Below are 12,573 nucleotides of genomic sequence, written 5' to 3' on the forward strand. Positions count from 1 at the left end.
GCAAATAGCAGATGTTTAAATTGGATCTGGTCATTGTAGTTCATCCAGACAAAAAGAAAGGTGAAGCCTATTCTAAGGCATTTCCACTTAGAATTTCTTGGGGTTTTTTATTTAGTTATTTTTTTTACAATAAATTTTAGTTAGCTTAATGCTGCTATAATGGGGATCCTTTAATCCCCATTTTTATTATCCTGGTATCTCGTCTTGTCCCTGTGTCCCACGCAATTGTTTGTACATGAAGTCAAGGGGTATGGCATCTTACCGAGTGTCATTTACTCCTGTATCATACCGAGGACAGTTCTGAGTATCCATCTCAGAAACGTAACAGGGGGAGGTAAAGTTATGGTTTAATGTAGTTTTAAATTTAGAAATATACATTTAGTCTAAATGCCAGTAGTTACGTAGTCGAACTACATAAACCTGAACAACAACTTGTAACTGTATGGAACGGATTTCAATTAGCGCTGTAAACTGCAAGTAAACAGAAAATTTAAAATTATCTTTTAATTTAATATTTATTTAACATTTTTTACTTTGTATGTCTAGAGAGGGGAAAGTGACAGAGGCAGGGAGGATCAAAACCTTGCGCCCAGTTTTCTGAAATGCCACACATGTTGTTTCATTCATTTAGTTGATGTGCTGCAAAGAATTTTCAAGGAATTAAGGGTTTAATGATGTCATCTTTGTAAAAACCTATTCTCTAGCTTTTTTTTCAACGTTTAGACCCAACTGAAGTTGCTGAGATCCTGGTCCAACAAAAAGGGTTGTGAGAATGTGATGAGCCGTTATTGTCATAGACAACTCTATAAAATCTTGAAGCAACTCTAATTAGTGTCTCGAATATTCAGCGTTTCTCCAAATGCAGAAGTAAGGTTCAGAGAGGAATACCAGGATATCCTATAATTTCAGTGAGAGCTGTCTAGCTGGGTGGATAGGTGCTATAAATAGTCTTGCCCATTATCCACGTGCATGTAAGGCTGTACTCCAGACAGCTTGCCCAGAAACTACGTGTATTTGCTGATACAGGAACTGCCCGTCTCTGTATTTGGAGTACAGTTAGCGCTAAGGAAATATTTCCTAAATGTGAGCACGTCTCCTTAAAACCTCACCCATAGTCTTGTATCCAAAGCCTTCTGAACTGGAGTGTTGCTGAACTTGCCCACAACATGAACCCTACAGGAGACCTTTTCCTTGGGTGGGCTAATGCAGGATCAGCAGGTAGTAACAGATAGTTCCTGGTTACATCCAATTGGATGGGCATCTCGGTTCTCACACAATTGGCAATGCTGGTCCTTCCTTGGTAGGACATGAACTCTTTTCTGGATATATGAATGCTTTTCCTGAATGCTAGATATGAAGAGGAGGGAGTATCCAGTTGCTTACCTTAGTATGGGAATATTTTCTAAAAAAACCCTCCTGTTCTCTCTCAAGTCCATTTTTTTGCTGTAAGTGGCAGGATTTTGCTCTTGAGTATGTGCAAATCTATCTCGCCAAACAGATCTCAGAAAAAACCTTTCTTAAAGGCGTGCTTGATATTGAAGTGGCTTACAGATTTTGCTAGGTCAGTAGGATCTCACTGGTTTGTATTCACCTGTTACATTCTGAAACCATACACTTTTTTTTCCACACTGTAACGTGAATTCTGAGACTGGCAATTACTCAGAAGAGTAGTTAGAACTAATAGTGCTGAGTTTTGGTTTCAGTGATCAGTTTTAGCCAATTCAATGGTCTGAAACTCTCTGCTCATTGTCCATAGAACAGGAACCACACAGATGTTACCAGCATTAAACTTCCTCTGTACAACCTCAGTCGTGACTTGGACAGACCATCGTGCCCAGCAAAGACAGCAGTTCACCTACCACAGCCTGTCAGGTTATTTTTGTGTGTGGAGAGGCAGCCCATCAGAAGTAGCTCTTACGGATGTCTTTGCCACCTTTAAGCTTTGTTGATCAAATGTTTTGAGTGTCAGACATTGCCTTAAAGATGAAAACTTAATCATTATCCCGGTAGGATAATGGGATTTGTGGGGATATGTTCACGGGTGTATCTAATCTAAGCGTATTTTTTTCTTTTCCCCCTCCCAAGTTGTATTTACTGTTAATCCAGGGATACTTTGCTCTGTGCTGAAGTGAAGACTGAATCAGGCTCTTTCACACTTAACAGCTTCTTACGTTTTATGAAGGCAGCAGTTTAAGAATTAGCAGCTACTTTCTGAGCGCAGGAACTCACCTCAGCTATTGGCTTAAAAGGCATTTGTTTTCTCTGGTCTGTAGAATTTGCCACAGAAACTGTGTGTAATGGTTTGAGGGGAAAAAGTAAAATAAATTTTGATGATGCCACTTCTTGTTATAGAGAACAATATTTGATATCTCTATGGTTTGTGCTCTCAATAAACATATAAAGGATTGTATAGACTCTTTTCAACTGAGTTCCTGTGCAAATTGTGTTTACTAATAGTAAAAACAGAAGTCAACAAACTTCTTTGCAGAAAGGGGAAAGGGACATGCAAAAACAATGTGACCTTTGACTGTGCTGAACTTTTGGGTAGACATCAAAGCAACACAGCACATTAGTAAAAGCAACAGAATAAAAGCCCCCGGTTCAGCTGCAGCAGTGAGATATGGAAGAGGGTTGTAATCCAATAGTTATTGAATATTATACTTTGATTCCCTAGAAGGAGCTGTTTAAATTCCTGAGAGTTTCAGTCAACCACATACTTCACTGTTGGTATCTTTCTTTCCGTAGCTTGACCTGCAACCACAGGGGAAGGTGCTGATGGCTGTGCAGTATTTTTTGGAAGATGCAGGTAATGTCAGCTGTTTCTTTTCAGTCAGTTATGTAAAAATAAAACTTTTTTTTACATTCCTTTTGTGGAACGCAGGATGTAGCTCCCAAAAAAAAATCACCTGGTGTACTGAGTGGAATTTTCTGATTTTATTAATTTATTTTGCAGGTTTTTTGGTTATGTGAAGTCATGGTTGCATTTGTTCATTTCTAAATGCCTTTGTGCCCTGTATTGCTATTGCATTTAGCCACTTTCAGGTCTTTACTATGTCTGTATTCATGTTTTGGTGTGATAGAAAAGATGTAACAATGAGTGAATGGTTAAGTGTTAAAATGCAAATCTCGTCAATGTTCTGCCATAGCGGTTTAAAAAGTGACCAATCGTATATGTCAGAAATCTACACGTGCTCTGCGGAGAAGAAACTAGGAGGTAAGAGAAGATAGTTATGAGAGGGGAAGCTTTAAGTACAGCAATAAAAACAAGTATTTTGGCATGGATTTGTGTATCTGTGGGAATCTTTCTTAAAGGAAATGATGTAAATCTCACAACTTGCTTAGGTAATGGTTAAAACTTTCCTGTGCTAAAGGTCACAAAACCACTATTTCTTGGGAATTGAACTGGTCTGCCATATTAGCCTATCGGTCTTACGTGGTTTAATACTACGTCTTTGCGATTAATAAGTGGAAAGAGTAAGCAGTAAGTTTTAAAGCATTACTGGCTTTTTTCCCCCCAGATATATACAGGGAACATAGTTCTGCTCTCACAGAACAAGTTAATTGTGAAGGTACCATACGTTTTTGTACCATATGTGCAGTCTGTGTAGCAGTTACTAGAAAAGCTACTAAAGATAGAATGTGATATGCGGTACGTGACATTTCAGAGTTGGTATTTTATCTTCGCAATGGCAAAAAAACAGCCTCTAGAATAGTCATTTTGGTCTCCTTCATGAAAATTAAGTCTTTAAAACAAAATTTCAAAAAATTGTGTGACTCTGAAGAGCCTGTAAGTAAGGGCGTTTCTCTGAAGAACAAAAGCTCTCTGTTTATGCACCAGGAATATTCTGGTTTGCATTCAAAACTGTTCTGAGCCATTATATTAGAAAATCTTCCTCTTGGTCTTTGCCATGGCTTTCCCGTGCGAGGCAGTTCCATGGGGCAGTGGTATGAGAATCTGTATTTAATGAGACATACAGAAATCCATTTGTCCACGAAACTTAGTATTTTAACCAAAACTGTACAAAACCAACTTCAGTGTTCTCAGTTACCTATTTGATGAGGCTGAAGCAAATTTCCTCCTCTCTACGCAGACATGTGAAAACCTTCCTTAATTTGCTATTAGCTGTTAGTAGGAAGGTAATACACTTGTGTGCTCTAAGTACTAAAATAATTGTACTTTGTTATTTATCAAAATAGTTTAAAAATATATACAGTGTTCTTGCAATTCTTTTCATTGCCTTTATTAGGGATTACAGATGGTAGTGGGTGAAGCCTAAATACCAAACAGATTATTAAGTCATGCAATCATACTTTAATTGGCAATTTAAGATACATATCTTAATGCTCTTGTTAGATCTTCTACTTTGCAACAACTTCATATTTATCTTCTGCTTTATAGAAAATTACTCAGCGATACCTTTTTGGTAACCAAACCTCAGAGGCAGTGAAAAGCTCCTCTTCCAGACATTTATACATCTACGTTTTGTGAAGGAAAGTCACTCAATCTGATATTTGTGGTGTTCACATGAGACATCGATACCTTTTAACATATTACTCCTCAAAATTATAGACCTCGCTCGTGTCACTATCTGTATATTGCTAAGTAGGCAAACGCTGAATGATTTTTGGCTCATCACTGCCCTGCTGTAAATGTTTTCTCTAGTTAAATGAGCAGTTTCCAGTGTTAGAGCAGAGAAGTTCATTAGTGCGTTACAAGGATGTTTGTATTAACTTCCATTCTTCACATTGCTAAAACCCTTAGTTAATAGCTGAAAGCTCAGAGACAGTTCACATTCCTTCCTCTGCATGTACAGTTTGTTTTCTCTCTGACGTGCCTTTCCATACAGAACTGTATGGTAACCCTGTTCCCGAAATACTAAAAAAAAAGCTTGTTCTGAAACTGGTATTTCACTTTTCCCCTAGTTTATTTGAAGGTATTGCTACCATTAATATCTTTGAGTTATAGGCGCTACCTTTTGTTTGAAAATCTCCGAGCACTTTGCAAAAGCGACTAATTCTTTCTTTGGCTTGTTTTGCAAACTCAAGCTGTTGTTTTTCAACCATTCCTTCTAAGTAGCAAACATTCTGCCGTCTTTAGAGAAAACTGCATTTCGCTGCTTCGATGGCAGGCAGCAGCATTGAGAAGTAAGTGTGTTATTACTCTATTATCAGATTTATTATTAGAGAAAAAGTTTAATGGAATAAACTGATAATTAAATTTGCACCACGGTATGCTATACTGAGACATTTCATTTGTATATTCTTTTTGCAGATCGGAGCCTGGGCAGTTAATTTAGGGCTACATATGAAAAGTCTTCCCCGTCTTAGAGGTTTTTTTTTTTCTTTCTAGACCCTATAAAATGGGGACTGCAGAGCCCTGGCTTAGAGCTGTCAAAGAACTTTTTTGTCTTGTGGCCTGTGATTTGCAAATAAGTTTGTGTTGGAAATGAAAAGTGTTTCTTCTGATGTGTGAAACATAAGAACAGCGTGTTGACCCCAGTTTTCATTTCAGAACACTGTTTTCCTTCTGCCCCTCCTTCTCTCGTTGTAGTATTGAAACTAGGTTATAATTCTGTAAAGCAGCTTTAGTTTTAATAGGTGGGAGTTGCAGTATGTTTAATGCTTTGCTTGATCTTTGTTTATTCAAATGTAGTTAATGACCTTATGGAGTAAGAAAGCCCAGCATCGCAGAGGTGGCTTGCTGCACTGCTGCCTGCCTTGCGCGGCGTTAGCAGCTTTGGAGGCTTTGGAAGTATGTTTGCATCTTGTTTTTGAATTCTGAATTGCAGTTTTGCCGCTTTCAGCTTCCTGGAGAAAGGGTTAGTGAATTCTTTCCTTAAAATGCTATTAGGTGTACCAGAAGGTGAGTAATTTGCATGTGAACTTTTGATATCTCAAGTATCTGACTTCTGGGAGAGGAACGTGAGCCAGAGCGCTGCACATATTTTGAATATGTTTTTCTCTGTCTGTGTTGAGATGAGTTTTGGGGAAGCGTGAGATTTTTAGAATTTTTCCGAGGCATCAGTGAAAAATAATGGGGGAAATAACAGATTTGCTGTCACAGCCTGCATATTGTAGGAGTCTAAATTGAGATTTGAAGCAAGTCTCTTTGTGGATGAGGTGTGTCGGGGAAGGATTGTCACGTTATTAGTAAATAATAATGATGAGGGCTGAAAAGCCAGAACTGGGCCTTCTAATAGGGAAGTTGGTATGATTTAACCATTTAACTGAGAAAATACTGTTTCTAGAAATTTGGCAGATGTGGTAGTTATTCAGTGGCACCTAGCATCTGCTTTAATCTGCATCTGGAAGTACGATTGCATGAATTTAATTAAAACGTTGTAGTAATTTCATAAACACAGAGTTGGCAGTGTATTTGTCTGACAAGGTAGCTAACGTGTAGAGCAGAGAAAATTCGATATAGTTTATATGTTCACAAAAAATTTGACTTAGATGCTGTATTTTTAAAGGCTGCTTTTACTGTGCCTTTGTAATTAAAAAAAAAAAAAAAAAGGGAGAAGACCCATTTTCCAGTTTATTCTCTGTTTTACCACAGGCAGTGAGATACCGGGTATCTGTGCAGACGTGTTATCGAAACACTTACTGAAATGTTAAGAAAAAGTTCTCTGTGCGGCTGAGGCCAGGCCGTGTTAGCACAGCAGCCCCGCAGATGGTGCGAGCCCTACAAAGACCGTAGTATCGACATGGGATTGGGTTTTTTCTCTCCTGGATTGAAAGGCAGGGCTTGTTAAAACTCCGGTGTTTTGTTTTAGTGTTTTTCTAAAAGACCATTGACTTCATTAACGCCTATGAAAGACTAGTTCAGTCAAGACAGGCTCGAAACAGCCGCAGAGCAGCCCACCTTGACGCTCCGCGAGTGTCGGTGGGGTCAGGAGTCGGTGCCGGCTCAGTGGCCGAGGCAGGACTTCATTCATTTATTTAGAGGAGAAGACAAAAAGCCCATGTCCTGTGGGTGTCCCAGTTTCTGCGTGGAACAGAGCGTAACATACTCTTTCCTTACACTAGAAATGCTATTACATATACTAGACATACCTTTTTTATAAGGGTGCCACAAAGAGTTTGTGACACCATTTTTGACCGCTTGTGCTGAAGCTTGTAATATAACTGCTTGGGGCTGAGACAGGTAATTCAAGATTATATGCTAGTTTTGGGAGCAAATAGTATGGGCTTGTACAATAGTAAATTATTGGTATTGCTACTTAAAGTAGTGTAAAATCCACAAATACTGAGAATGGTGGACATGGTTAAAAAAAAAAAGAGAGAGAGAAATACATAGCAATATTAATACTCTGCCTGTAAATGAAATGTTGCGATGATCACAAAACCCAAACTGATTTAGCTTTGCAAGCTCATGTCACGGAAATGTAGACTTTTGGGAAACTTGTATTTCTGTAAATGTTTGTGGGTGGGGTTTTGTTTGTTTGTTTTTGTTTTTTTGGTACAGATGATCTGTGAAGGAATCCTCACTGGTGCCAGGTTAAAGAGCAGTTTTCCTCTGAGGTAGTTCATCCCAGGAAAGTCTCCTTTGTGAGGAGCAAGCTTTCCTTTTTAATGATTGCTTTGTGAGATTAATGTTTTTCTTGACCTGAAGGCGCATTTAACTTTCAAACAAAGTCAAGTGCAAGGCAGTAGAACAGCAGAAGGGGACACTCAACAGAACTATTAGTAGGTTTTGTAATTTATCAGAAAGTTTCAGGCAAATCTGAATTTGAGCAGCCAGTTAGCTCCGAAAGTGTTTTGCCTGGCCCTGTTAGAAGCGAAATCCTGGTTCTGAGTTTCTGACAGCAGCACCATTATCTTTCCTCTGTTCACAAACAGAACTGTGAGACAAGCGAGTTAAAATGAAAAATGAACTCTGAAGATGGTAAATATTTTTTCTATTCATTCTTTTTTAAAAAAAAAATCTAGTAGGGTTATCCTTGGAGGTTATTTGCTTTTGTCCTTGAAGTGTTGAGGTTCAATTGAGACGATTTGACGTCTCACCTTGAGGTTTATTACAGTTCATTAGAGTCGTAGCAATATTGTTTTAGCAAATGTTTTCCAGACTGTGGGTTGCGTATTGTGTTAGTGGCTGTAAGGACTGTGAAATATTCAGAAGGACTGGCGCTGCAATTAAATAGTGTATACAATGGTACATTTACAGCACTTCTGGAGAACGGCACTGTCAATTCACAGGAGTTCTTAATGGTTTCTTAATGAATATATGGCACGGAGGAGTTCCGGGTGCTTTTGTCAGATCAGCTGCAAGTTTTGAGACGGGACCTTGAAATACGCGAACGCTGTGTCAGTGATAAATGTTAACCACAGCTCTCCATAGAGGAAATAGATGATGTTTAATGGTGTGTGCTGGGTCCAAAATGATTAATTTCAGGTTCAGGCTGCAGAGGTCACCTGGACTCTAGTTGCTGATTCAGCTGTTTTGTACATGACTGTTTCTGACCGTGTGCCGGCCCAGAACAAGCATTTCATCTATGGAAATCCTGACTTTCTTGGAGTGGGAAGCAAAGCTTTCCCTTTGTGTTTCTCCCCACTCCCCCCCTTCCCCCCCATCTCCACCCTGCATCCTTACCAGTTGTTGGGAAGTTTGCTTCCTTGCAATTGTTAATTCTCTATGCATCTTAGAAATAAAGCCTTTATTCCCCAGTTGAGTCGATGGTTGGCTGAACTTCTGGAGCCATACACATTAAAGGTAATATACGCATTAGAGAGAACTTGTTGAACATGTCCATTATAAATTGAAGTGAACTATACTATCATTTCAGAGCCAACTCAGCTTCAGGTGCACTTGACTTAGAGCTGGTGTCCAAACCTCAGCTTCTTCTGAGCGTACAGAAATGGTTTCAGCTGTACTTTGATATATGGGTTGGTTTTGGCAAAGATATTAAATAAGGCAGCCGGTTGTGAAGACGGTGTGTTCTCACATGCAGATTTAGAAGTTTTGCTGCGCTCAAGGATTCTTTGTAGTTAAAAGTATATTTAAGGAAAGTGGTGGTGGGGGGTGTCTCTGTCTTTTTTATTCTTTGTACAAACTAAGAGATTAGTTTATTAATTACCCTCTCAAAAAATAGATGCCAGTCTCATATATTTCTATTAAGTTTGATGTCAGCGTTCCAGACAGGGAGAGAACACCACAGTTTCCCATATCCTGACCAAGTTTTGTCAGATGATTTTGCACGCCATATCAGCAATACTAAATTGCTACGAGTATTTCAGCACGAGGAGAAGCTGTGGCCTGTTCACCTGGTGAATCCTGTCGGTTCCTCACTACACACTGGGTTTGCTTGTGTTACAGACTTCAGGGAAGCTTTTGTCCCTCAATCTGCTCTGTCTCCTCAGAATACATGGTATAAAGCAACATGCCTTTCTCTGCTTTGTTGCTGTTACTGATTAAGTCGCCCTTACGAAGACATCCTTTTCATGCAGCAAACAATACGAAGCATTACCGACTCTCAGCAGTGGCCTTTTCCTTCCATGCGCCTTTCCCTGAAGCATTGGAGGACCTGCGGGTGAGGTCTGTGTGTTTGCTCAGCGGGATCAAACACGGAGACAGCGCTGTTTGCGGACTGCGACAGGCTGAAGTGCAGCAGCTGATGGGAGTTTTCGTTGGGTGAACTCAGTAGCTTGTTTGAACAGCAGAAATTAATCCTCTTCCTGGAGGGGAGGAGGTAACTCGGAGGCGTACGTAGCGCCAGGGTGTCATAGAGCACGCTGTGAGCTCTTTTCGGGGGGAGGCAGGGTGGGTTTTTCTCTGAACCAGATGGCCAGTTTCCCAGAAAAGTGCATTAATACTTAGTGGCAAAACCCGGGGACCTTTTTTGATCTTTCTTTTCATTATTGTGCTTAATCTTTCCTTAATCTCTAAGCTGACGTTGTCCGTCCTTTTCTAAGACAGTACATGCTGCTGCAGTCTGCTGTTGGCTGTGACTGATAAATTAGTTCATGGCACTCAAAATGGTATTAAATGATAGATTGTATTCCAGGTTCAGTGGTCTTGGAATAGCAGTGGTGGCAGCCAGCTAATGAAATGACAAAACCCAAGCGCGGCTAGCAACAAGAAAAAGAGGGCTCCTGTGTGACTCTGCAGTAAGCTCAGGCATCGCGGTTAGTGTGACTTGGCAAAGGAAACGAATCTCTTCCTATCAGTATAAAAAGCAAAGCTCCCACTGATACTGATAAAAGGCAGCAATGCAATGGAGCAAATAAACCCAGATTGTATTGCATTGACAATGGGAAAAATGCTCTTCTGGCTTTTCCCTCACTGCGTTGTTGTGGAAACTCCCACCCTGCAGATGGCAATCTCCTCTTCCCCTGAGCTTTGCAGCACTTTCAACCTGTGAACCGTGTCCACATTTCTCCCAGATGGGGACCCGCAAGCTGCTGGCCAGAGCTGATGCGGTTAGAACTTGATCAGCTCCAGCTGCTGATTCAAACCTGCTGGGTTCCTGCGGGGTGGGATTGTCCCTCAACAGCTCCTCTCTGTTGACAAGAAATGTGTCCTAGGGTTAAATGACCAGTTGCCCAGTCTCTTTTGATACATCTTCACGGGCTTACCTCTGCTACATTTTGAAAATAATAGGAAGAGTTTGTATAAGTAAGACTATATAGTCTGAGTTGTGGCTGAAAGATTGTGATGGAAGAGACTCATTTTTCCAAGAGAAGCTGAGACGTTTCCTTGGAAATGAGTGAAAATAACTATAACCTGTAATGAGGGACCTGCGTGAGCCAGTTGGACTCAGAGCCTGAGGATTTTTGTCGTTCTATTTCTTGGCTAATGCCGTATGTAATTACTATGTGTGTAGTATTTGATGCTTCAGTATATACATAGTATATACATAGAATTTTTCTGTTTGTTTTATTTCTTGGATAATACCATATGTAATTACTATGTGTGTAGTATTTGATGCTTCAGTATATACATAGTATACATAATATATATATAGTGTATATATATATTGTGTTATAATGTTATATAGCACTATGTACTGTAACCCCCTGGGGGCTAGGAAGGGAGAGGAATGAGACCAGGACATGTTGACAGCTATAGCATCAGCGTTATGAGATATTATAATGGGAATGTCTAATTGAAAATCTCATTTGTCCTCACTGTTTAATGATCCCGGAGGCTGGAAGAAACCCACCTCACAGCAGTACGGTCCGGTGGTGACTCAGGAGGTCCTGCAGCACTTCACTTGCCTTTCCGCTGTAGTCCTGGCTCAGGAGGTCACGCGGAGCAGCAGCATGAAAAAGCTTCTGCTGAAGAAGACCCTACTGCTCCCAATAAAACGTTTATTTTTCTTGCACATAAATCATATAATATATAGGAGCTTATGTTTTTTTCAAGAAATAACTGTGTGTGTAATTTCTCTGGCAAGACTGTACTCCATTCCTGCTTCTTCCCCTCAGCTCTCCCCTCCCCGTGCTGAAGGCTGCTTCTGAACGAGCAGGGGAGGGAAGCGCTTGAAAGCGAGAGAGAGACGCCTTCGGAAGCAGAGCGCGTTATGTCTTCCACCCTTGTTGGACTGAACGTCTGCAGAATGCAGGTGTAAAATAAATAGAAACACAAGTCTGTGACAGGAAAAGAAACTGGACGTTTTGGAGACGCAAATGTTAATCTTTGTAATACCTTAAAGTATTAAAAGTATGTCGTCTTGTCTCCCCCTTAGATTGCAAACAGTCGATGAGGGAAGAAGAGGGGACAGTAACTATGAACAGGAGAGGAGCCATCAAGCAAGCCAAAATCCACTACATCAAAAATCATGAATTTATTGCTACCTTCTTTGGACAACCTACGTTTTGTTCTGTCTGCAAAGACTTTGTATGGTAAGAAGGAAACGCTGAGCTTCCTCCATCCACAAAGGCTAAATAATTGCAAAATTTGCTCCAGGTATATTGAGGCAAAACATGACACGTGTTGGGAAGTGGAAATAATGTATTTACTAAGAGCATTGTTATACCTAAGAACTATAGTTGTCTCTTCCACATTAAAAAATAGAACTTGAACATTTTTACCACAGAAATAATTGGCAAAAATTTCATCAGCATCAAATGAGATCTGGCCCTTTATCAAGAGCAGCTCTTTCACGAGAGTGAGAGGGGTGGATCGGAGAAAACAGTGCTCAGACTTTGAGATGTGAAGCGGCTGATAGCAGAGTAAAGACCCACTGAGAGCAAAAAGCCCGATCTCTTTCATAGTAAAGCCGTTTTCATGTAAGTCAGATCAGGAGGATTTCCCATGTGATTGAAACCTCGTCTGTTCTGGGTTTCCCTCCTAAATTGCTGGTTATGGAAACACGCTACCGTATCTTCTAAACCTTGCCTTCCTAAGAGAGGGTTCTGAATAGCAGAAGTTAGACCAGTTTTTTAATTTGAACAACTATTCCTATAGGCAAAGGATTGATTGGTGGACGTGGTAAAAATAAAAAAAAAACAAACACCTTTTATTCCAGCAAATACATGCTTTCATGGTTTATTTCTTTATCATTTGTTTTTCAGGGGACTCAACAAGCAGGGATACAAATGTAGGCGTAAGTTAATTTTACTTTTTTCTTCTAC

The 12,573-nt window shown here is 40.0% G+C and overlaps 1 protein-coding gene across 6 annotated transcripts in view; it reads left to right on the forward strand.

Moving 5' to 3' along the window:
• Nucleotides 1-12,573, forward strand: part of PRKCD (protein kinase C delta) — a 66,182-nt gene that overhangs the window by 41,522 nt on the left and 12,087 nt on the right. For all 6 annotated transcript variants that reach the window (XM_074602650.1, XM_074602654.1, XM_074602652.1 and 3 more), the window contains exons 4-6: nucleotides 2,746-2,806; nucleotides 11,685-11,841; nucleotides 12,514-12,545. In XM_074602650.1, the coding sequence (XP_074458751.1) occupies nucleotides 2,746-2,806; nucleotides 11,685-11,841; nucleotides 12,514-12,545 (250 nt within the window). The remainder of the gene's footprint in view (nucleotides 1-2,745; nucleotides 2,807-11,684; nucleotides 11,842-12,513; nucleotides 12,546-12,573) is intronic.

Source organism: Larus michahellis, chromosome 10 (genome assembly GCF_964199755.1).
Source record: "Larus michahellis chromosome 10, bLarMic1.1, whole genome shotgun sequence".
In the NCBI taxonomy this organism is placed as follows: domain Eukaryota; kingdom Metazoa; phylum Chordata; class Aves; order Charadriiformes; family Laridae; genus Larus; species Larus michahellis.